The sequence below is a fragment of the Octopus bimaculoides genome, chromosome 10 (genome assembly GCF_046866305.1).
Source record: "Octopus bimaculoides isolate indiv1 chromosome 10, ASM4686630v1, whole genome shotgun sequence".
NCBI classification, from domain to species: domain Eukaryota; kingdom Metazoa; phylum Mollusca; class Cephalopoda; order Octopoda; family Octopodidae; genus Octopus; species Octopus bimaculoides.
In genome coordinates, this window is record NC_142937.1 from 95,089,881 (window position 1) to 95,117,321 (window position 27,441).

The 27,441-nt window shown below is 37.4% G+C and overlaps 2 protein-coding genes across 4 annotated transcripts in view; one reads left to right on the forward strand and one right to left on the reverse strand.

Moving 5' to 3' along the window:
* Window positions 1-25,719, reverse strand: part of LOC106868465 (ATP-binding cassette sub-family C member 5) — an 86,953-nt gene extending 61,234 nt beyond the window's left edge. Inside the window, exons 1-5 of one of the 3 annotated variants that reach the window (XM_089359042.1) lie at window positions 25,485-25,719; window positions 9,331-9,439; window positions 5,857-6,015; window positions 3,939-4,083; window positions 1,208-1,355 (exon numbers count right to left, since the gene is read on the reverse strand). In XM_089359042.1, the coding sequence (XP_089215168.1) occupies window positions 1,208-1,355; window positions 3,939-4,083; window positions 5,857-6,015; window positions 9,331-9,439; window positions 25,485-25,578 (655 nt within the window). In that variant the 5' untranslated portion in view covers window positions 25,579-25,719. Of the gene's footprint in view, window positions 1-1,207; window positions 1,356-3,938; window positions 4,084-5,856; window positions 6,016-9,330; window positions 9,440-18,861; window positions 19,086-25,484 lie in introns of those variants that run through there. The other 2 variants (XM_089359043.1, XM_089359044.1) reach the window with 2 other exon arrangements.
* Window positions 17,175-27,405, forward strand: LOC149133956 (histone-lysine N-methyltransferase SETMAR-like). The gene is made up of 2 exons (XM_089359045.1): window positions 17,175-17,273; window positions 26,797-27,405. Exon 2 carries the CDS (start codon window positions 26,806-26,808, stop codon window positions 27,259-27,261), a length of 456 nt encoding a protein of 151 aa, XP_089215171.1. The 5' UTR covers window positions 17,175-17,273; window positions 26,797-26,805; the 3' UTR covers window positions 27,262-27,405.
* The last annotated feature ends 36 nt before the right edge of the window (window positions 27,406-27,441 follow it).

Below are 27,441 nucleotides of genomic sequence, written 5' to 3' on the forward strand. Positions count from 1 at the left end.
CTCAACTGACAACTCCACATGGCTCTAACAAGCCATTTGTCCACCCCTAGCTTGCTCAAGGACCACCAGATCACACAGAGTGAAGGATCTTGTGACAGGCTTTCTCCATGTCAACAAATCCCAAGCGTAACGGATTAGCTAAATGCTATATCATTAAGATATATTATAAAAAATATATAAAATATATATATAAAAATATACACACAACCATATTCTCACAATACATTGACATAGACATCCTACGTTCACAACACCTACATACGTACGGACTTACACAAACATGTATGCATGTACTCATACATACACACATGCATATATGTATATATATATATATATATATATATATATATATATATATATATATATATATATATATATATATATATGTATATGTATATGTATATGTATATATATATATACGCAACATCATCCTTATATATATGTATTATGTTACATGTATGCATGTAAGTACCTATGTGAATATGAGGATGAGGTTGCATACATATATACACATACACATATATATATACAGGTGTGCGTGTGTGTGGATATGTGTGTATGTATGAGTACATATATATATATGTATGTGTGTGTGTGTGTGTGTGTGTGTGTGTATGTATACATGTTTGTGTGAGTGTGTAGATGTAAATGCAGGAGGTTTATGTCTATGTATTAAGAATATGGTTGTGTGTATATTTTTAGATATATACTTTATATCCTTTTTCTTTCCTTTCCCACCTTTTAGAAGTACTTCCTTCATATTTGATGGTTTCTCATAGCGTAAAGTTGCCTTTGATGGCCAACAACTCTTCACTCTGACATTCGAAAGTACTATAATGACAACTTTTTACTGTTTGTTCTAAATGATGACATATATATATATATATATATATATATATATATATATATATATATATATATGCAGACAGACAGATAGATAGATAGATAGATAAATAGACAGAAGCAGACATAGATAGATAGATAGATAGATAGATAGATAGATAGATAGATAGATAGATAGATAGATAGACTAGAATAGATATATGGATGGATAGCAAGCTACAGATGTAGATAGACAGACAGACGACAGGCAGGCAGGCAAGCAGGCAAGCAGACAGACAGGCAGGCAAGCAGACAGACAGGCAGGCAAGCAGACAGACAGACAAGCAGGCAGACAGACGGACAGATAAATCAAAAGTTTCCTCACCTGCCTGATAATTGACTAACCACATGAGTACAAAAAACACTAAACGCAATATTTCAGCAACAAAAATGCTGGCAGCCAGAATTATTCCATACTTGTAGTTATTTCTGTCGTTTTTTAGAAAATCCAGCGTCATTGGAACCAAATAAAACTGGAAATTTTTATGAAGAAACAATTAAATGAAGAAAATATGAGAAGAAATTTATTTCATTAGGATTAATTCATGTTTGAGAAGCAATGTATCTTTGGAAGTGCAGAATGTAAACATTTACATGTGCGTGTACAGACAAGTTTATTTACCAACAAGTAAAGAATATAATTTTTCTATTCTGTGATTATGATAATATAAAGCCATTCTTATTGATTCATTATGTTTTACGTTTTTTCAGTTCAAGTTATATTTTCTCCATTGGTGACCTCAACTGGATCTGAAGAGTTACACTTTTGTTATGAAACTTCATGTACTAATCTAATGTTTTCAAGATATGTTTAAAAAATCGTTCATATTAGCACTGGAAGTTTCTTTATTATTACAACAGCATCACAAGTGGCATTTCCTTTACCAGCAATAATGATAGCACCTTCATGGTAGCAATAATGATAGCACCTACAATAAACGTGCTATGCACAACACTGAAAGCTGCAACAAAAGTACACTGGAACCAATGAGAGGATAAATATGCAGCCAACAGTCTCAACAATTCTGTCAGTTGCTCAATAAACTAAGCATTGTAATCTTCTTCCCTTTAATACAAAATATTTTGTAACTATATTTACTTTGACGCTTTAAACATTTGTTCTTCACTACTCACATGAACCTATTTCAATTACTATTCATTTTGTAAACAGCACAATGTAGGAAGGGACTTGTAGCAAATATTTTTTGAAAATGGGGAAACTATATTTGTTGATTGTCAATAAAGTGAACAAGCATCCACACATTTAACCAATGACTGAATTAACTCCGTTAATTCTTCTCAAGTCATGATTAAAGTAATGCTATATCAACTGGCATGCACAGTTAATAATTGTAGCTTACATAGAAACAGCCAGTGCAGAGCAGCCATTTCCAACTGCAAACAGCCTGCAGAATAACTACAATATCAGCAGCTGATATTGTACCCGTAGCACTAGCAATAAAACTAGTCTGGCATTGTCATCCAGTCGACTGCTGAACAGTAACTTGGGCAGCTCTCATAGTTATGCAGCATAACATCAACAGACAGCTTTTTGCAGCCAGCATTTTTGGCAGTCAAAACAAGAAGCAGCTGACAATTTGTAACCATTGTGGCTAAGCAGCCCTCAGTTTTATACATGTTGACATTCATTACATAAATAAAACAATACAAAACATTGTACAATGAGAACAATAATATATTATTTTACAGCACTTGCTTTCACAGAAAGCAAGTGGTAACAATATATACATACATACATACATATATATATATATATATATATATATATATATATATATATATATATGCCTTTTATATATACACTGAAAACACACACACATAAATGTATATATATATTAGTACATCCAACCTAACTTGATGTGTTGTTCATATTGCCACAGACTGCTGCAAACATAAAAAGAAAAACACTTTTTGTAGATAACAAATGCTAAAAAAGCATCAGAATTTTGTTATGAATTGATGAAATTCGTTAGCACACCAGCAGATGGCTCTACCACATCATTTCAGGTCATTGTGAAAATATAAATTCAACCAAAAGACAAAACAATGAAATGATAAAATGATTTTTTTGCATTATAATCACAGACTGACAAGTGTATACACTCTCTCCTTGTATAGAGTGTATACACTCACGACTTGTATAGAGTGTATACACTCTCTCCTTGTAGGAAAGTCAATTTGACAATGACATGTTTTGAACAGCAAGATTAAATTATTTTTAACAATAAAATAGCTACAGTTTGTGTATCACAAAATACTACTAAAAAAAACAGTAAAATGTCACCAAAAAACAGAAATAAATGTGACATTTTACAAAAATTGTTGATTTTGTAGATAGACCTTGGAGTGTATGTGTGTGTGGTGGTGGTGGGTCTGTAGAAATACACAAAAATGCATGTATATGTATAAAGAATAAAGCTGTGGACATGCAAATGAGTCTGCATTTATACATACATATATATATATATATATATATATATATATATATATATATATATATATATATATATATATATATGTATGTATATATATATATATGTGTATGTGTCATCCTCCTCCTCATCATCATCATCATTTAACGTCCATTGTCCATGCTGGCATGGGTTGGACAGTTTGACTGAAGCTGGCAAGCTAGGGAGCCGCACCAGGTTCCAGTCTGATTTGGCATGGTTTCTAATGCTGAATGTGCTTCCTAATGCCAATCACTCCAAGAGTGTAATGGGTACTTTTACATGCCACCAGCACATTAAGTAAATAGGTGCCATTTACATGACACCGGCAACGACCATGACTGATTCACAAATGGGTGCCATTTACATAGAACTGGCAACAACCACACACACACACACACACACACACACACACACACACACACACACACACACACACACACACACACACATATATATATAAGTGTCTCTCTCTCTCTCCCTCTCTATCTCTATTTCTTTCCACTCCATCATCACACACAACACATTCATGCGTAAAATAAAAACATGTCCATAAGAAAGAATCCAGAATCTCTTTAGACGTACCGGAGTGAGCATCTTGAATACCAAACTGATGATAAACAGCACTGTTCCAAGAATTAATTTGTTACAGTTATATTGTCTGACAACACGAACCAATGAAGCTTTGTCTCCTTTCTCCTTATATTCCTTGTCCCACATTTCTTCAATCCTGATAAATGGTAACAAAAAAGAAAGAATAATCAAAACTAATATTAATAGATGAGATGTGTGTGTGTGTGTTTTATTTTTCAAATCTCTTACCAATGGAGAAAGATCTGGTTTCTAGTCTAGAAGCAGGACTCCTTCATTGGAATTTAGACCACCTCAGACAGGATAGTCTTATATATACATACGTATGTATGTACAAACTGACATATATACGTATGTATGTAGGTAGGCCTGCACACAAATATGATGTCTGGATGTATTTATGTATGATACATAATGGATGCAAACATGTGGCCATGTGCACTTGCACATGACCACAGGCAGGGATATCACTGCATATATGAAACTGATTACATGCTGAGTGACTAGTGTGTGTATATGTCTATGTATGTATGCATTTATGTATGTATGTGTCTGCATGCAAGTCAGTGGTGTGTGTGTGTGTATGTATTCTACATTCCAATTTCAAGACAACATTAGAAAAAAAACAAAATATTAAGCTAAACTAATTTATTTCTTCACTTTTCAGAAAGATAAATAAAATCCAGTAGATGTAAGTGCCATCAACCAGGATTTAAGGCCACTCCCTGAAAAAAAAAGCCCCGTACCCTTGACTTTTGAGAAAACGCATCCCCCTTCCTGGAATCACAGAGTGGTTTTGTTGTGCCTTGTTGAATTTGTCTCAAAGGTTCTGACTAGACACAGAAAATACAGACTAAATATCATCATCACCATCATCAACATTTGACGCCCATTTTCCATGCTGGCATGGGTTGGAAGACTTGACAGCAACTGGCAAGGTCAGGGGCCACTCCAGGTTCCATAATTCGTTTTGGCTTGGTTTCTTCCTAATGCCAACCACTCCACAGAGGAAGTGCACTGGGTGCTTTTTATGTTGCATCATCACCAATATACACTCCAGCCTTCATCAGGTGTCTTGGGGAAATTTCGAACCTGGGTTCTCATTCCTAAGGTATTTTTCAATGTTGTTACTATTACCATTATTATTCAGGTCACCGCTTGGAATCGAATTTGGAATCTTGGGGTTAAGAGCACGGATTACTAACCCCAAGATTCCGAGTTCAATTCCAGGCAGTGACCTGAATAATAATAATAATAATAATAATAATAATAATAATAACAACAACAACAACATCGAAAAATACCTTAGGAATGAGAATCCAGGTTCCAAATTTACCCAAGACACCTGATGAAGGCTGGAAGGTAATATCAGCCGAAACGTTGTGTTAACAACAAAGAAGATGAGGACAAATATCCGTCAAATATAAATAATGTAAATAATGTACATAACTCCTTATCTCTCAAATATGGAACTGTATCAGCTTAATAATGGCAGAGTTATTTTACCAAATTCTTCATTATATTTGAAATTAATTTGAAGAGAATCAGTGTATTTCAACAGAAATATGGTAACAAAAGGATTAAGACTATTTATAAAGTCTCTTTCTTAGACTAAATAATCCCTACAAAGGCACAGGAGTGATACAAATTTTGGCAGAAGGTCACCAATCTTAGCAGGGGTGGAGGGAAGGGGGTAGTTGATTAAATCAAGTGCAGTACTTAACTGGTACTTTCTATTATTGACCCAGATGAATGGAAGGCAAAACTGACCTTCGCAGTTTTTGAACTGAGAACATAAAAAGTTGCAAGAAATGCTGCTTGGCATTTTGTCTGGTGCATTGATGATTCTACCAGATTTTGCTGCCTTTAGTGCTTATAAGAGTGTCTTGGAATATTAATTGGAATCACATACCTCTCCACATTATACTGAGTAGATTCTGGTTCTGAACATTGCCACCAATCGACGTTTTCACCACCTTTTTTGTAAACTTCAAAGATTTTTTTAGTCATCCATGAAAGTGAGATGAAAGAGAATAATCCAACATCATAGAATGGAATCTGGTTATTTTGTCTGGTAAAATATAAGGTAGAGATATTATAATATGTGGAAAAGTAAATAGATAGACAAACAGACAGAAAGACAGGCAGGCAGATAAGAGACAACAATAAGCAGATAAAATGTGAAGGACATGTGAAAAAAATCGATGGAAACACAACATTGACATGTATTTCATTATCATGCAATGCTGAGTTCAAATCCCTTCGTGTGCAATTTCAAAGATAATTAACAATTTAGTAAAATAACAATACACAGATAGTACCACCCTTTATTTCTCCCAAATCTCCCACAAGCAACCTTGACACACCAGACTTGCAATGATTCCATGAACAGAGATCTCAAAGACATTTTCCAATGGGACCGTGCCAATCTTGTCTTCTTCAACAGCATAAAAGTACAATCAGACTACAAACATCAGAGCCACAACTGGAAGCCTCAAGGCTGCTAGAGATAGTACACCTCACCATCATTGGAGAGCTCTCCTGGTTCAATGTACACCTTCAACATAGCAAAGACTGCATCTCAGAGACTGACCTCCCTCTTCAGGACTGGAAAATTCTTCCTCAACTGCTAAGACTGAACAAGATTCAAGTGAAATGCTGCTATGTCTAAGATCACACACACACACACACACACAAACGTCCTAGACCACATTCATAGTAAGACCACTGAATTGATTGAAATTACCACTCCCCCCCTCCACCCACCCCCGCCCAAAGATATGCTCCCATCCCTGTTCTACAGACATGTCTTCTTTCTTTGACCTTTCTACCTTTACAATAATGGTCTCCTCTCTTAGAACCTGGCTGGTTTCAGGCACCAACCCCTCTCAAATATTCTCAACAAACTCATCTTTCATCTTTTCGTCACCCATATCATGACCACCACAACCATTCCAGACACTCATAAAACCCCCAAGTCTAGTTCTTCTTCTTCCCTAACACATTGGCCTTCAAGAGTTCTCACCCTACGCATTCTACCCTCTTTACTTTGAAGCAGTTTAACCTTTTCGTTACCGTATTTCTGTTGAGATGCTCCGTGTTTCTTTCAATTAATTTTAAATATAACAAAGAATTTAGTAAAATAACTTAGTTATCATTAAGCTAGTGTTAGGAACATAAACTGTGACTAAGGTTTGGTGGAAGATTTTAAATCAAAACTTATGAAAACAAGACATTTCTACTACAGAGCCAGAGGTGGTTTCAGGCAGGTTGATATCAAAAGGGTTAAGGCAGTAAGCTGAGATTTGAGGGTGATTTAACAGCTATTTCTAGGTGGTTGTTGTAGAACCAGTTAGATCAAGTCAAGCTATTAGGTTATCCTTAATAAGTACTTAAGTAGAATGTTAATGACATCAGAGTCATTAGGGTTTAAGGGTTGGGCTGGAAATGTTAAGGTCATGAACCCTGCTTTTAGATGTAGCAAAGAAAAAACATAATTAAATAATTTAAAAAAAATACAAACATGGTAGAAGTAAATTATTGTGGCTGTTTGACCCTTTCACTACTTCCTTATGTCAATAGCATGAGTTTGAACTGGGACAATAATGATGACAATGATAATGATGACAACAGCAACAGCAACAACAGCAACAACAAAAACAACATCAGAAGCAACAACAACAACATCAAGACAATATGCAAACATTTACTGAACCATAAAGATTGAGAAAAAAAATTGAGAAAATTGATAAAGAGAAAATGTATTTCCACTGAGAAGAACCTCATAAAGATAAACTGATAGATTAGTTTCTGAATGGCATTGAGATAATTACTCTGTTGAGGAAGTGAACCTACATTGGCAGAAATTCAATACAACATCTAGCAACATATATGAATAGTTCCAATAGGTTAAAGATCAGGCATGAAATATGTTAACCATTTTACTATTCTGGAAGTATTGGAGAAATAGTATCTGAGTAGTTATTTTCATTTTCTATAGATTCAAGTGGAACATGAGAGAGTATTTACCATGTGGGTCACATTAGTAAATATTAAGAAATGTTATTAAAGCTAATATATACAAAGTTTCCTATTGACTAAATATGTCAGTGATATATTTATAATTTAAAAAATATGTTTAGGCTGTTACTCTCTGATCCCAGACTGGTGAAGACGATGCAGAGTGATGTTGACTCTAAGTATTGAAGGCATGGCTGTGGAGTGAAGATGTTTGCTTCCCAACCGAATGATTCCAGGTTCACTTTTACTTTCCTTGGGCAAATGTCTTCTACAATAGCTTTGGACCAACGAAAGCCTTTTCAGAGAATTTGGTAAATGGAATCTGAAAGATGTCTGTTGTATGCATATATGAGATGGTATCGAAACATTCCCGGACTAGTTCTAAAGTGTGCCAACAGATGGCAGCACACGGTTGCGTCTTCAGTGAGAGCTAACAGTGACCTTCATGAGGCAGTGTGTTGAGTGACATTGCTGTCTTTACTTCACAAGTTGTGAAATTTGTGTTTTTGTGATCACGTGTATGCTGTGGTCTGTGATTTCCATCATGGACAGGAACAAAGAGTCAATGTGAAATTTTGTGTTGAACTGAGGAAACCAACTCCAAAGACATTGAGCATGCTTCAGGAAGCTTACAGTGATGAGGCAATGGGTTGTACACAATGTCTCAAGTGGCATGGGCACACGACAAAGCCACAGCTCAATCGAGAGCATGCTCACCGTTTTCTTCAACATTCATGGCATTGTGCATTGAGAATTCATCCTCCAGGGTCAGACCATTAATCGAGAATTCTACTGCAACGTTCTAAAGCATTTGAGTGAGGACCTTCGGTGAAAATAACTGAATTTGTGGAACATGAACACTTTGATTCTTCACGATGACAATGCTCCGTCACTGATCCCTGCTCACTTGTGAGTTTCTCACCAAAACCCAAATGGTGTCACTTCCACACCTGCCGCATTCACCAGATTTAACTCCTGCAGACTTCTATCTTTTCCCCAAGATGAAAATGCAGCTCAAAAGTCACCGTTTTAACACTGTTGTGGAGATTCAGGGCAAATTGCAGAAGGTACTCAACTGGATTACAGAAAACGACTTCCAGGAAGGATTCCAAAAGTGGCAGGAATGCCAAGACAGGTGTATTGCTGTGCAAGGTGACTATTTCGAAGGAGATGATGCCAAAACTTAGGTAAATATGTTATTTTTTGTTAAACATAATTAGTCCGGGAACCTTTTGATATCACCTTGTGTGTAGGTGAGTGGTAAGCTTTGTGGAAGTCATCCAGGTAAACCCAACGAATGAGGGCAGAAGAGAAAACTGGTACAAAACAGTAAAAAAAAAAAAAAAAAGAAATGAAGAAAACTTACGGTTTTTCACAACGGATAGGAAGAAGTATTTTAAGCAAACTGTTCTTTTTTTCATGCTTTGAAGAATCAGGAGTTTTCTCAGAAGCCATACTGAATGAAGAAACTCCAGCTGAATGAAAGACAAAAAAAAAAAAAAGAAAAAGTGAAAGATTGTCAGATGTGTTTGCATGGGCGGCAGTGTTGCTGTTCACACAAAATATTCAGACTTAATGAATGGAGGATCCAATAATGAATGGAGGATCCAATAATGAATGGAGGATCCAATAATGAATGGAGGATCCAATAATGAATGGAGGATCCAATAAATTGACAAGCTGTGGCTCAGTTGCAACCCTTTCGTTACCAACCCGGCTGAAACCGGTTCTGGCTCTCTAGTACAAATGTCTTGTTTTCATAAGTTTTGAATTGAAATCTTCCACCAAACCTTAGTCACAATTTATGTTCCTAACACTAGCTGAATGATAACTGAGTTATTTTACTAAATTCTTTGTTACATTTAAGATTAATTAAAAGAAACAGAGCATCTCAACAGAAATACGGTAATGAAAGGGTTAAAGCATTCCTGCTGTTATTTCAAAGAAACCTGTCTCTCCATCAGGTGTTATAATTCTTGCTTTTGTATCTTCAGAAATCTTTTTTATTGCATTGAGAAGATTTGTATGTATATGATATGCTTTAAGAATTTTGAGCATCTTGCCCCTGTGATTGGAATCAAAAGCCTTCTTGAAATCAACAGACAGGATGATGGTTTTGCTATTGTGTGCTTTGACCTCTTCAATTAACCTACTCAGAGTCAGAATATGTGTTGCTGTGGATCTACCAGGTTTGAAATCCATTCTGGCTTTGTTGTAGATGTTTATCAATGCTTGGCTGTAGTTTGTTAAGCATCATTCTGTTGATGAGTCTGGCTACTGTGTGGTGTTCAGCTGTGTGCTGCCTTTTCATGGTTTCTATGTTTTGTCCTAAACACAACACAAATTCCTTACTTATCAACCAAGAAATCAATGACTTCTAAAATTAATATATATAGGGGCAGGAGTGGCTCTGTGATAAGAAGCTTGCTTCCCAACCACAAGGTTCCGGGTTCATTCTCACTATAGCCTCTGGTCGACCAAGGCCTTGTGAGTGGATTTGGTAGATGGAAACTGGAAGAATCCCGTCATATATATATATATATACCCTTAAATCCTTCATTTTTGACCAAATTCATCCAAATCTCACATGAACAGTACAGATGACTCAACAATGGTCTAAAACTATTTTTGGTTATTATTCTATATTTAACTTGCAACAGATCTACGAAATACTCTGAAACATCACCTTTGCACATTTTTGCAGAGTTACACCCAAGAAAACAGTTTCAAGAAATGCGCTTTTTTTTCTTTTTTTTTTTTTTGCTTTTTGTTGCAAAAGAACTGCTAAATTGTGTCGTTTCTGGAATGTATTTGTTTTTTGTCCCTGTTCATCCGGGTTCTACAGAAAACTGCAAAACATAGACAGTCCTCCCCCTCCAACAGCTTTACCTTTTTGCAGAGGGCTAGGTCTAGGTCAACCTTCCACTCTCACTTACTCCTTTGCATGCGAAAATGACTAATGGCACTTAGTTTGTGCTGTTTACACCAAGACATTGTGCGATTTGTAAACATTTCCTTCCAATACCATTACCCGAACTTCGAGCACCTCCTCCAGCATTTGGTTGTTCAACTAATAAATGCCACTTCTTCCTCAATGTCAATGTTTGCAACTTAATGCAAAAAATATTCAAAGAGATGTACAACGAAAATAATGGTAGAACCTATCAAGAGCATTTAATAGCTGAGCAACGCCGGGTACTTCTGCTAGTACACAAATATATTATATATACACTTGTATATATAGCTATCTAATTATCTATCTATCTATCTATCTATCTATCTACCATTTGGCCATGATAGAGTGCTAGCCACTAAAGCTTTTCCTGTTTTCTCTCCCTGTTTATTTCTGTGTTCCTTTCTGTCAAAGAGCATAGGCTCAAAACATAAAACACTTTCTCACCTTCCCAAGCGTTGAACTAATACATCTGTTTGTTGTTTACACACCCATCTTCATCTTTTGTTTTTTTGTACATTCTCACTACCAATTTATTTATCTACCTATCTGTCTATTTATTACTATCTCTCTCTTTCTCTCTCTCTCTCTCTCTCTCTCTCTCTGTACTTCCATTAAAACAGGTCATGAATAAGACATTCACTCATCTGTTATCTGTCATTTTGTTATTTTATCTGTCAAAATGTTGGGTTATTTTCTAAACCACATATGACTTGTACAGACTTAACAGACTCTCATGCGTGTATGCGCTTGTGTGTGTTTTTGTGTGTGTGTGTGTGTGTGTGTGTGTGTGTGTGTGTGTGTGTGTGTGTGTGTGTGTGTGTGTGTGTGTGTACTTGTTTGTTCTCTTTGGAAATTGTATAAGCTTGTTTTTTGCTATGCAGCATTTAAACCAGTCACTTATAAAGTGACAAGGGTCTTTTGTTTGGAGTCAAGACAGTTCCTGAGCTTTGTGGAAATGTGAATGAGGCAGCAAGTGCATATAAGTAAGGTTGTGTGAGTGTGTGTCTGTATGTGTCTCTATGTGTGTTATAAGCAAATATGGTTGCAAAGATAGACAGACAGACAGACAGACAGACAGACAGACAGACAGACAGACAGACAGACAGACAGACAGACAGACAGACAGACAGACAGACAGATAGATAGATTGGAGCATCCTCATAATGAAATGTCTGTTATCATTCTTAAACTCGGTTAAAATAATTAGCTTAATTGAAAATATATTTGTGTGAATATATATGGCCACAGCTCATGAGCTGAAACTAGATAAAATGAAAATGAAATGAAATATATATATATACATAAGTGTCTCTCCCTAAGAATGATAAGCAGACTGTATGATGCCTGTGTGGGAACAGCCATGCTCCATGACAGTGAAACATGAGCTGTGACCACAGAGGACATGTGTCGGCTTGAAAGAAATGGATGTGTAATGTATGACAGAGTGTAAGCATCTTGAGAGAAAAGTTGGACATAAGAAGCCTCTGATGTGGTGTGCAAGGGAGATGACTGCGCTGGTGTGGTCATGTGATGTGTATGGAGGAGGACAGCTGTGTAAAGAAGTGCCAATCTCTAACGGTGGAGGAAACCTATGGAAGAGGTAGGCTCAAGAAGACATGGGATGAGGTGGTGAAGCATGATCTTCGAATGTTGGGCCTCCCAGAAGTGATAACTAGTGACCAAGACCTTTGGTGATGTGCTGTGCTTGAGAAGACTCATCAAACCAAGTGAAACCATAGTCGTGGCCATTGCCAGTGTCATGTAAATGGCACCTGGGAAATCGTAATTGTCGCAAATACTAGTGTCACACAACTGGCACCTGTGCCGGTGGCCCATAAAAAGCACCCATTACACTCTTGGAGTGGTTGGTGTTAGGGAGGACATCCAGCCATAGAAATCATGCCAAATCAGACTGGAGTCTGGTGCAGGTCCACCCACATCAGCAAAACTGAGTTCTAGAAGTGCTGTGAGTCCCAGCCTCACTTAACAAGGAAACTTCTCACACAACCTACCCCAACAAACCAAACTACATCTCTACATCTCTTCCTCACATTTCCTCCTTCATGCACTGAGCTTACCTCCCACTCCCCTGTCCTGTCCTCACACCCTGTTTCTCTGTATCTTTGCTATCCAGAATCTCCTCCACTCCCACTCTATACACCCTAACCCTCCCCACTCTCCGATCATCCTTCTTTTGCAATATCCTGCCACTTATATTATAACCTTTGAACCTCAAGGGTTCGAACCCTGGCACTTGCCACCATCCATTATCTCTCTCTTCCTTTACTCGACCATCCCATGTATATTCTGATCCCCGTCCCTTGCGAGTATGTCCAGCATTCTGCCACCCTCTCTATCCTCATGTCTCCCACTCTCACTCTCTCCTTCTCCTGCTCTTCCCTCAGGCTGGGTAATCCATGTATTTCCTTTGCAGCAGCACACCTGTTTCTCTTCTCATACCTGGTCTCTCTCTTTCATTAGCCAGGCATATATATATATATATATATATATTTATATATACACACACATGTGCATATGTGTGTGTGTGTGTGTGTGTGTGTGTGTGTGTGTGTGTGTGCATAGAGAGAGAGAGAGAGAGAGAGAGAGAGAGAGTGCAAGAAAGAAAGAGAAATGGTACTTGTTTAATGAGATGAGAAATTATAGAAGAAATATTAGAAAAAAAAAAAAACAGAAAAGAAAAAGAAAAAAAAACAAAATAAAAGGTGATTATATTTAAATGTTAGTAATTAATCTTCCTGGGTCTCTTTCTCGAAAATATTTCCTGTAATTACTTTCCATCAAAAATTTATATAATTTTTTTCTTTATTTTTGTTAATTATCCATAGATATGTTTGCCAACATAAAGAATTGTATTGCGCCATTTCAAGAGGCTAAAAATTATACTAAAAACAAGATGTAAGAACATAAAGCGTGGCGGGGGGGGGGGGCAGGTTTAGAACAAATTAAATAGGGGAGTAAATTTATAGTCAAGTAGGGGCAAAATGTGTGTCTTCTCATGAGTTCTTGTATTAAATAACTTTCTGAATTGTTTGCACTGATATTTTGTTTGTGTCTGGATTCCATCAAACATGTTATCTTCTTCTTTTACATGCAGACGAAGACATGATAAATGCCAGGCATATACCTTTACACTGATGTAAAAGGATTATATATATATATATACAGGTACAGGAGTGGCTGTTTGGTAAGAAGCTTGCTTCCCAACCACATGGTTGCAGGAACAGTTCTACTGCCTGGAACTTCGGGTGGGTGACTTCTACTATAGCCTCGGGCCAACCAAAGCCCTCTGAGTGGATTTGGTAGATGGAAACTGAAAGAAGCCCAATGTATATATATATGTGTGTGTGTGTTTGTCTCCCCTTCCCTCCATTGCTTGACATCCAATGTTGGTGTGTCTACATTCCTGTAACTTAGCGGTTCAGCAAAAAAAAACCCCAAAGGATAAGTACTAGGCTTACAAAGAATAAGTCTTGGGGTTGATTTGTTTGACTAAAGGCGGTACTCCAGCATGGCCTCAGTCAAATGACTGAAACAAGTAAATGAATAAAAGAATTATATTATTTACATTTGATGGATATTTGTCCTCATCTTGTTTGTTGTTAACACAATGTTTCGGCTGATATACCTTCCAGTAAAAGAATGGTGTTAGTTTGTATGGTTGAGAGAATTAAAAAGAGAGTTGCTCTCCAGAGATTATTAGAGAATGAAATTTGAAGTGAGCGAAATTATGTAAACTGTTGTGGTTCCGGTGGGGATGCTGGCCATTTAGGTGTAGAACAAAGGTATGATATTTTTAGTTTTTCTGTTTTTTTATCTATGTTCAGCAGGCAGAAAATCATTCTCTGTATTTATCGAACAGGCTATTTTTTGGACAAGATTTCATGTGTTTTAGTTGAACATCAAGTATAAAGGTTTTTGTTAACCACAATATTAAGAAATGCACAGGAAATAATTCATGTTAACCTTTCACCATCTTGTGCATGGTTAATATTGATGGGTGTATGTGTGTGTGTGTGTGTGTGTGTGTGTGTGCGTGCGTGTGTGTGTGTAGTATGTGCACGTATTTGTGTGTGTGTATGCACATATAGTTGTGTGTGTGTGAACATGTAGTTATGTGCGTGTGTGCGTGTGTGTATAAATTTAAGTTAATCATATGTGAGCATGTTAAATTTACTTTTGTCACATATATATGACAGTTTTAATGTATGTATATATGTAAGTTTATATATATATATATATGTGTGTGTGTGTGTGTATGATATATATATATATATATATACATCATATATACACACACATATATATACATCATCATATATATAAATATATATAGTATTAATAGGAGATGGAATGTGTAATAGACTTTATTGGGTACAACACATGTTTCGACCCGTTCTGGGTCTCTTCAGGTACATCAATAAAAAATCTCATTAGAGAATTCTTGAGTCAGCTTACATACTGCTATATGTCCATCAAATTCAAGAATGAGTAAAATCAGAGAAAAATTATTGAAATGCAAAAAAATTCAAATATGAATGTGGAAAGTATACATTCTATTTAGAGAAAATGACGTAATGAGCTTTTTACCGTTGTCTTAATGGTAGTCTGGGGAATGATGCCTCAGGTTGAAATGCTGATGTGTTTATACAAATGTTACCGAAAAATATCTGCTGTTGCGACTGGTTTAAATTGTCTCAATAAATTAGCACACTGCTCACATGGTGATTAAAGAGGTCTTTGCAAAACAGGTCATGGCCAACCATACTAAAAATACCATCATAGAGTAAAGAATGTGCCCATGTTCCCATGACTGTAATCAATTCGGGGTCAGTACTTTCAATATAAAATATAAAAAAAGGGGACCTTGTTGCATAAACTTTGGGCATTTAAAACGATTAATTTGTTATATGAATGAAGCTTATCATAATTGCAGTTTATCATGTTGGGCCTCACAGAAGCACTGACAAGTGACTGAGACCTTTGGAGATGGGCTGTGCTTGAGAAAACCTGGCAAGCCAAGTGAGACCGTAGCCATGGCCGATGCCATTGTTGCATAACTGATGCCAGTACCACCTCACTGGCCCCCATGCCAGTGGCACATAAAAAGCACCCACTACACTCTCAGAGTGGTTGGCGTTAGGAAGGGCATCCAGCTGTAGAAACTCTGCCAGATCAGATTGGAGCCTGGTGCAGTCAAACTGTCCAGCCCATGCCAGCATGGAAAGCAGACATTAAACAATGATGATATACACACATATATATATATATATATATATATATATATATGTATTCTTTTATTCTTTTACTTGTTTCAGCCATTTGACTGTGGCCATGCTGGAGCACCGCCTTTAGTCGAACAAATCGACCCCAGGACTTATTCTTTGTAAGCCTAGTACTTATATTATCAGTCTCTTTTGCCGAACCACTAAGTTACAGGGATGTAAACACACAAACATAGGTTGTCAAGTGATGGTAGGGTAACAAACACAGATACACACACACACATATATATATATATATATATATATATATATATATATATAGGATATTTTGGCCGCAAGAAAGATGATGCTACCTTTATCCTTTCTTCTTTTCTAGTGACCAGTAGCTTTCTTCAACTGAATACACATCGTTGATTGGTTAAAATTACACAAATATGACAACTTTAACACAAAATAACTTCTAAAATACGAAATTTTTGTCAAAAATGTTGAAAGTAAACCGTGTTCAGTGTGAGAAATTACACCAGTATACGAAGTTTCAAACTGTTTACTTTAAAAAAATAATTTTGAAAACTAAAATGAAAACTAAAATGCACGGAAAGCAACGGGAGGAGGGGAGAGGACTTCGGAAAATTCACAAGATCCAAGTTTTTCCCTCATAACTTTTAGGAAAATGTTTTTTTTTAATGAAATTTTATATAAATACCTTTCAAAGGGCATAGATTACGAAATTTAAAAAGAAATTTGTAGGTAAAAAATTATATAGAAATTTGTAGGTAAATTCTTTTCCCAGGGGGTGGCAAGAGGATTTCGGAAAATTCACAAGATCTGATTTTTTTCCCTCGTAACTTTAAGGAAAATGGATATCTTTTAATGAAATTGTATATATATATATATATATATATATATATATATATATACCTTTCAAACGGCATGCATTACGGAGGCTCAATGTGCCGTAAACCCCTTATTTTTGTTCGGAAAAAAAGGTGGGGGGAGAAACGGAATGATTGGAAAATGTTTTTTCCTTTTTTTCGATGAATGAATTACGGTGATCCAATATGCCACAATCTGCAATCTGGGATTAATATATACATTGATTTTTAAGAGGTATGTAAAAGATATTTTGTTTTAATATAATAATTTTATTTGTTTCACACACGCACACGACAACTAACGTGGTTCTTGTAAGGATTTTGTATCATTCTTTCTCTCTCCTGTCCAGACTTCGTTACCACTAATTTTTATAAATTCAGCATTTTCACTTATTATTGTTTTCAAACTTGCCTGAATTTTCAATCTAGTGTAACCCGCAATAGAGAAAACGTACTTCTGTAAAATGTTATCTTAAAATATGGGTAAAGAAAAGAGGACGATGCAGTTTCGCATCTCACCATCAAAAACGCATTTATTGGGGTCCCTCACTTTTTCAGAACAAAAATAAGGGGTTTACGGCACATTAGGCATCCGTAAGGCATGTCGTTTACAATTTCGTTAAAATATATTTATTTTCCTCAAAGTTATGGGCGAAAACCTCGGATCTTGTGAATTTTCCGAAGTCCTCTCCTCCATACTGTTGCTTTCCGCACATTTTTGTGTTTATATTCGTTTCCTACGCATTTTTTACACCTGTTGCACTATCTATTTATTTCGTTTCCGGGTAATATTGTAAGCATTAACCCATTCGACTAGCACTCTTTAAGGCGGTGCCCCAGCATAGCCGCAGTCAAATTACTGAAACAAGTAAAAGAAAGAAAAAATGATAGACATCGACACAGCTATAGGAGTGGTCCTCCATCTATTGCGACTGTTTCTTCATAACTATCTTTACAATGTTTCTCATGAAATTTCCCCAGGCCCATAACAAAGTCCCGTGGGGAGGGGTGATCTTCCACGTGATATTTTTTTCGAATTTCTTTTACGACAGTCTGCAGCATTTAAAATAATATCTCTGGAAAATTTCATGACAAAATATGCGTTTTTAAGGAAGTTATGGGGGGGGGGAACAATTTGACGGGGGTGGGGCGCACATTTAGAAGTTATGCCAATGAAAGGCAGACAATTGATATGCGTGAGTTTACAAGTATACGCACACATATTCATATAAACAAACACACTGACACACAGATGCATACACACACACACACACATACATACACATACGTACATACAAACGCATGCACACACACAAATTTTAGTTTCCAATTATCTCATTTCTACACAAAACCTCCAGTGTTTTGCCTCTTTCATGTTTACATCAGCGAAAGTGTATTTCTATGTACGTAGGTGTTGTTGCGTGTTTGTTAAGAGTATATGTGTGTATATGTATCTATGAGTGTGTTTATATGTGTGTATATGTGTGTATATGTATCTATGTGTGTGTTTGTAAAATGTGTGTGTGTATGTGTTTATTCTGAACTAAATCTAAGACATGAAACCTTGTAACATAAATGCCAAAAACATAAAACGCGCCATGCAAGACCAGCAACAGCCTCTCGTACTACAGGCACCACTGCTACATATAACCACCACTACAAGCACACCCTCCCATACAACCATCGCCACTACTGCATGGTTCCACGTAATCCCCCCACCACCACCACATCCTCCCAAACAACCGTTACTGATCCGTTGCCTGCCCCACCTCCACCATCATAACAATAGAAAGTTTCTATAAAAATGACAAATTTCAACATACCAGGGCCAGACTTAGGAAGGCCTCGCCAACATCAGCTCCAACTTAGTAGCAGCGACTGGCAACAACTAACTACGAATTCCCCAACACAATCACCGGTTCAACCCACACTCACCACCACCACCGCTACCAACAGAATCACTCCCGACTCAACCACTACATTAACACCACCACCACCGCCGCCAGCACATGTTGTTTGTGTAGCAGTGGATTTGCGGTGGAGGGGTGGGGGTATAACGAGCGCTTTTATTTATTTGTGCGAGTGTGCGTGTGTGTGTGTGTGTGTGTGTGTGTGTGTGTGGTATACAAGAGAAGTGTACAGGAAGAATGAAATTCAACACACTACCGAAACGGCTGACAGAACGAAAGAGGGCTAATGAGTGTGTGTAGAGAGAGAGGTAGAAATAGAGAGAGGGGGAAAACAAAGACAGAGTGAGAGTAATAGAGGCGATGACAGGTACCGGTGAAACAAACACGCGCACGCACACATACATACATATACAAATAAATAAATATGTATATATAAATATATATATCTAAATAAATACACACACATACATACATATACATATATATGTCTCTTACAGACATACGCACACATTATTTTAGAATGAGAGGGATGAAGAGGGGGTATGATATCTGATATAGCTGTGTATATGACTGCCTGTCTCATCGTGAGAGAGAGAGAGAGAGAGAGAGAGAGAGAGAGAGAGAGAGAGAGAAAGTGTGTGTTTTAATTAAATGTATTTATATAGATCGTTTGGCGTAAAGACAGCGATAAACTTGTGAAGTGAGTGACTTTAGCGTCGGTCAGAGACCACACCCAGATATGGCACCAGAATATGAAAGTCGAGTTCCTTTCCTATCTCACTTTCTGAGATTTTCTTATTTACTTCTTTATTTTTACGGCCTTTCTTTATTTCAGTATTCCACTAACATCTGAACTAGTTATTCTTTTACTTGTTTCAGTCATTTGACTGCGACCATACTGGAGCACCGTCTTTAGTCGAACAAATCGACCCCAGGACTTAGTCTTTGTAGGCCTTGTACTTCTTATATCGGTCCCTTTTTCTAATTTACAGGGACGTAAACACACCAACATGTCCCCCAACCATCACTTGATGGTTGGAGGACAGACACACAAATACATATACACACACACACACACACACACACACACACACACACACACACGATAGGCTTCTTTCAGTTTCCATCTACCAAATCCACTCACAAGGCTTTGGTCGGCCCGAAGCTATAGTAGAAGACACTTGCCCAAGGTGTCACGCAGTGGGACTGAACCCGGAACCATGAGGTTGTGAAGCAAGCTTCTTGCCATACAACCACTCAGCAATTAGCGATGAGCTCATACTTGATGTTGTTCTGTTTGGGAATTCGGTATTCTAGCTTTTTATAACACTTAGTCAAACTGCTAGACCCTTCGGTAGAACTATTCTCTGAGAAAATTCACAAAACTTACTTCCAAGTCCACCACTTATTTGGTTACACAACAGCTGATCTGAAAAGTCGAACCATGTACACATGGGTGTTGATGTTTTTTACAACAACATAATTAGTTTCCAGAAGTTAATCTTGCCTCTTATGGCAATTTAGTTGGGACTCGGTCCTAAACTGGAGAATCTAAACGAGATGCTTTAAAACTCGACAGAAACTTCACTGGTTTTTCTAATACCTTTTCAACCTCGCTCAATCACCAGAACTTGAACTATTACAGCTTATATTCTTCAAACAATACTTTCAAATGGTTTCATAAGATGGCCATATTGATGCTTACACTTAAGTAAGATGAAGCAACCCCTGAATATATGACTAACTCTTAGCAGCGGAGGGCCTCAACAGATGCAATCAACTCATCTTAATGCTTACGAAACCTAAGATATGAAGTTTACAAAATATCTGAAAAGGATTCAAGACAGTAAGAGTATTTTCAGCATCCGTCTCCACTAAGTTCAAGTCTCTGGTTCATATGGTGCCAAAGAGCAGCATCAGGAAAGTCATCAAGGAACATATTTTTTAAATTCCGATTTTCATTCTCACATAACCGATACTTTTTCACATTTTCTTCTAAGTACTTTATCGAAAAACCACTTTATAAGCAACTAAGAAATCGTTATATTTAGATTTTGCCTCCACACTAAGTTTTAGATTACTCTAAATCAAAATAGAAAGATCTCGGATAGATAATTCTTCAGCTGCTGCTGCCCTGAAGCAGACTTCAATTCTATCCACTATTAATAGCAACAGGTTCATCAACCATAATATTTTAAAAGATCTTTAATGATATTTGTTATCGCTGTCTTTCTCATTTACTTCTCTCAATGGTATGTAATATCTACACTTCACTTACAAGAGTATAGAATAGATTCTAAGTCTAGTCTCGGCCATTTCTTTCTTACGGACAGTATTACAGGATATACTCATGCGTGGTCTAATGTGAAAGTCTCCATAGGTTGTCCTTGATCATATGCGCCTGGTAAGTTCCTCACCAGAGCGCTTGTCTGGACAGGATTTATGGAAAACCACCAATTGCCCAAACATGCAAATTCCACCCCCACCTCTCTCCATGCAACCAATTATGTTCAAGGGAAAAGCAACAGCCAATACAACTTGCCACCAGTGACGTTAGATGAAGTGCCACGAGAATGTAAACAACTGGAGTGGCGATCGAATCCAGAGCGGTGGCGAAGCAACCATTTACAGCCATACACACATACAACATATATATGCAATCATAATCATACATACTGATGTTACATACATACATACATACATATATATATATATATATATATATATATATATATATATATATATATATATAGAGAGAGAGAGAGAGAGAGAGAGAGAGAGAGAGAGAGAGAGAGAGAGCAATCAGTGAGTTGTCATAATAATACTCAGAGTTTCAAATACCGGAGCTGAAAACTTGTACGCATTTTTCATCATGTATAAAATAGAAAATTACTGTTTGTAAATCTCTCAACGAGAGACATTCAGTAACAGTACTCTAAAGTAAAGATTATTTGCCAACATAACGTGGCAGTCCTAGTTAGGACGAATGCTACTGCTATTTAACCGCAAGAAACATCGTCAGCCAACTGGAGACGATGTTTCCTCGGGCTAAATAGCAGTAGCATTAGTCCTAACCAGAACTGCCACATTATGTTGGAAAATAATCTTGGCTGTATATATATTCCAGCGCAACATACTACAGCTTCTTGAGAGCCACTGGCTCTGAGGAAGCCATAAGTTAGTACAATGAGAATTTCTGTAAACAAAAACTATTTCGTTTTTGTATTTGGCTTGCAAAATTCTTGATATGAGTTTGTGTGTTGAAACATTTCTTGTTGTATGTTGGAAGGGGCATTATGCCAATAATAAACACACGCATTGGTTCTATTTTAGCTCTTTATTACTTGTTAGTTGGTTTACTATATAACCAATTAACTAATCGATTGTTTGATTAATCGTTCTATTAATCAATCAATCAATCAGTTAAAGTTCTTTCGTCACCATTTGCGACCTCATCAATGACATGCTCTCTCAACACCAGTTTTTGGTCTGTCTGTGTGTTTCTTAGCTTCAAGGTTCTATATATAAATAGTTGTATGGATGTGAGTGAGAGAGAGAGAGAGTGTGTGTGTGTGTGTGTGTGTGTGTGTGTGTATGCGCGCATGGATACGCATTTGTATGGCGTAGTTGTGAGTATATGTGCTAAAGAGGTATGTGTATGTGTGTATGTGTGTGCGCGCGCACTTTTGTATTTGTGTATGGTGTGGATTTTGTGGACGGTGTGGATGGTAAAATGTTTATATTTTCATCTATTTAATGGTTAATGCTTCTGTCTTTTTGATTAGACTCTCTCTCTCTCTCTCTCTCAATAAAGTCTTTGTCCATGTCATTCATATTTTAATATTTAAACGTCAAATGTTAAAATTAAACACAAATAAAGGAAAAGTTAGAAAGCAAAACCCAAAAGAAAAAAGAAAACTGTTCAAGAAAAACCGGTCCCGAGTTACGTAAGCGACCTGCTCTCAATGAAGTGAATAGTTGCAGGGTTCGAGTGTTGAGCTCAAAGACATTATTTAAGGGACATAAGACGTATCAGTCCGCCTCGTGGTCAAAATGGAGAAGGCGTTCCCCCGGAAAGCGAAATGTTTTTTTCCCACGTGAATGCCACACCCTGACCCCAAGGCCACGTGCTTTCACTTGAATATCCGACTTTCATTAATCTATGGTGCAATTATTCGTGTGAGAGACGGGGAGAGAGGGGAAGGCAGAGATCGAACTCGCCACGGGAGAGGAAGGAGAGAGAAGGAGAGACGGGGGTGACAGAATGCGACCTTGGCAGGTTTAAACGAAACAAACATGAAAACAAAATCTTGGGGAACTTCGTCAGGGTGTATAAAAGGGGATGTGAGCAGGGTGGGAACAGAAAGCTAGGAGAGGGTCCATGGATATCTGACGGGTGCCTCTCGTAGCGTAGCTAACAGATGAAGAGGGGTCCGCGCTCAAGCGACACTTTTATGGGGGGAGGCAATTTGGGGTTTATGCATAAGTCTGTATAAGCTGGGGAAGGAGGGGATCGGATGACGCTGCCCCGGATGGAACACTAATCTCTGCCATTGGATCCCTCACTCACAAAGAAAAAAGACTTATGCCCACCACCACCTTTAAAATTTTGAGGGGACACGTGACGAAGATCCAGAAATCCTTGAAAGTTTTCTTTCGAAGGCCCCTGCGGTATCCTATATTCGAGTAAGTAATGACGGCACGTCTACCGTAGGGCGCGAACGCAGCACATTCTACAGAACGGTTGCGTATTTCTTTATCCGAGCAACCACTTCGTTTCGACAAGGAATTTTAATTACTAAGATATTACTAATATATCTATTTAGGACAACGGTCTCTGTGTGAGCCCCCACCCTCTCTCTCTCTCTCTCTCTCTCTCTCTCCCTCTGTATTGTGAATGACTGAACAGAAGGGTGTTCACTTCATTTTGCCGGCCTTGTTATTTGTTTTGGTTACGTGTGTGTGTGTATTTATATATTCATTTCTATACATACATATATGTCTGCATATTTATACACACACACACACACACAGGGTAAATTTTACATTTTTAATTTCTCGCATGCGCATTGTTTGTTCTTGATTTTGTCCACTACACAGTATGGTAGGGTCAGTTGGGCACCGTCTGTGAGAAAAACAGCACCATGATGCAATTCACTCTGCCAGAAATTTTGAAACGATATGCTGTACTGCTTTGCATTCACGCCGGAAGCTCCAATACAGACATTTCACAGGGTTTGGGTGTCAATCTGTGGACCTGTATGTACCGAGAGTGATAAAAATCAAACATCCAGTCAACATCATGGTGTTTGGAGTGATCACTAGTGACGGCGATGTTATGTTTCCATTCATCTTCCCACACGGCCTCACACTCAACGCGAAGGCCTACATCAAGTGCCCAGAAGAGGTAGTGCTACTCTAGGTCAAGAAGGTGGCTGCTGGAAGACCCTATGTCTGGCAACAGGACTCTGCACTATGCCACACAAGCAGGAGAACCCAGTCATGGTTGTCAGATAATTTCTGCAACCACATCTCTCCTAACATCTGGCCTCCTAACTCCCCAGATTGCAACCCCCTTGATTATTATATGTGTAGGGCGCGGTTGAGCGAGAGACCAACAAAACTCTGTAACACCAAAGATGAACTGAAGGCAAGGATTACGACTGCATTCACCAACCCAAACAAAGAGACCGCCCAGAAGAGTTGCAGGAGACTCCGAAATGGTCAGGAGGCCGTGGTTGAAGCCAATGGCGATTTTATTGAACAAATATTTACTCTTTTACTCTTAAAAAAAAATAACCCTCTTTTACTTGTTTCAGTTATTTGACTGTGGCCATACTGGAGCACCGCCTTCAGTCGAGCAAATCAATCCCAGGACTTATTCTTTGTAAGCCTAGTACTTATTCTATCCGGGTCTTTTGCCGAGCCGCTAAGTTACCAGAATGCAACTAACAGAGAATGGAAATGCAATTCTTATTCTCAATGCGCATACCCAGTCGACAGAAACCGTTCAGTTAAACGAGTCATACGCGAAGCCAAAGTTGCATCTAAAATTAACCAGAACAGCATTAGTTTTAGTTAACCAATTACTAACCAAAACGTATTGGCTATATAGGTACCATTGCGAACCAATTTAAGCGCTGATTTCATCAACATAATTATACATTGAAACATTACAATGAAAGTTAGTCACCAATCTCGCAACACACGTATGGTATTGTTAAAAATGATTCTTAGTAAAGTAGCGATTTATAAGCCATGAAAAGCTTTCTATAATCTTTGCACTAGAAAAATTATTAATCCTGAACATCAAAACAAAATATCAATAGGTGTACGGATGTAATTTCTACATGTCTTCATATGGACAGGTACCGACATAAAGCCCTGTGGCTATACTCATAGAAATAACATTGAAATTTCAAAAGGAAATATAATTCCTTTTCATTTTCTTCATTTTATTTTCAACAAATATTTTGTGCGTAATTAGAAACACAGTTAAATGACCTCATTTCCTTAGTATTTTAATAAGTACTTACGTAGAAATTTTAATGGTATCCGATGAGTGGGAAAAAGGAAATCCCAATTGAACACACGTTTCCTCTCCGTTTCATTTCTCTTTAAATGCTTCATTAGTTATAAAGTTAGAGTGACCTCCCTTCCTGAACAAAACCCATTTAGCAACCATTAGCTCGCCGACCCTGCAGACTTATAAATAGGCAGACTTATAAATAGGCAGACGTACACATCTGAATAGACACACACACACACACTAACTTACGCATGTGTGTGTATTTACTTATATGTTTATTTTCGTTATCTACATTCCAAAGAGTTTTGCATCTTTGTTAGAAACTAGTTCTTTCTTCAGAGTAAGAATTTAAATGATTAAATACAGAAGAGAACGAACACACACACACACACGCACGCACGCACGCACATACACACACGCGCACGCACACACACACACGCGCGCGAATGTAAATATATACATATACAGATATCCATATATATATATGTAAATATACGCATACATATATATATACATCTATTGAAGTAGGAAGGAAGTTAGGGTTAGGGTTGGTTTGAATGGAGGATAATGTTGTGAAGGAGAGATGGAAGACCTTGCACACGTCTGTGACAGAGAGAGAGCGATGAAGTAATGTTGCAGGCTGCACGGAGTGAAAAGGTGATCGTTGACAATGGCGAGACCCCCGACCCCCACCGCCGCCAGGAGTACAATATGAGAACTGACAGAGCGGGGATCATCAACTGGAAAGAGAAAGTCCTACACGGAGAGTTTTTCCAACAAACATCGGATGAAGCTGATGGAGAATCTTGGAGATGGTTAAAACATGGATTTTTAATAAAAAGCGACAGAAGGACTGATGCTTGCTGCTCAAAGAACAAGGATTAAGAAATCACTTAATCAATACAGCATCGATAAGGCTGCAATATCACCTTTGTGTAGATGTTATTTTAAAAATCATATGAGACAGTTAGACACATGATTATTGGATACACAAATAATACATACATACATACATACATACATACATGCATACATACATACATACATACATACATACATACATACATACATACATACATACATGCATACATGCATACATACATACATACATACATACATACATACATACATACATACATGCATACATACGTATTGGGTTGACAACTAAGTTCCCGCCGTTTTTTTAAATTTTGGAATTTATTGCGTTTTTTAATTTGGAATCTATTTTTTTCGAGAATTCTATTTTTGAATTATTTTGGAATCTATTTTGTATTTTTTTTTTTTCTAGTTAATTTTAGTTAATTTTTGTTTATTTTCAGATCATTAAAATGGAACGTCAAGTTAAGAAAAACGAGCATTTTCGACACCCGCTTCTTTTTGCTTTTAATCAAGGTTCTAAGGCCGCAAAAGCTGATCGTGACAGTTGTGCTGTGTATGGAGAGGGTGCCATGGCTGAAAGAACCGCTCGTGATTGGTATGCCAAGTTCAAAAATGGAAACTTTGACCTCAAAGACGCACCACGTTCTGGCCGACCAGTTGGGTTCGATGAAGAGCGATTAAACCAACTTTTGCACGAAAATTCTCGTCAAACGACAAGGGAACTGGCAAAGAAAATGGAATGCTCCCATACTGCTATAGAGAAGCATCTTCACTCGATGGGAAAGGTTCAGAAGTATGGTGCATGGGTTCCGCATGCTTTAAGTGACAACAACAAAAATCAGCGAGCCACAATCTCCGCTGGTTTGCTTGCTTGTCACCGCTCACCTTATGGACACAAGCAATGATTTCTTGTTCGAAAAAATAGTTCATGTTCCATGTACTCGTACTTCATACTTTTTTTTGTTGTACCCGTTGCATGACGTCCTGTGCCCACATATGCATATATATATATACGTATAGATGTAAGTATGTACATATACGTATGTATATATGCGCATATATATATATATATATATATATATATA

Bases quoted from the DNA above. Each gene is read 5' to 3' on its own strand.
- LOC149133956 (XM_089359045.1), top strand. From the start codon at position 26,806: ATGGAACGTCAAGTTAAGAAAAACGAGCATTTTCGACACCCGCTTCTT.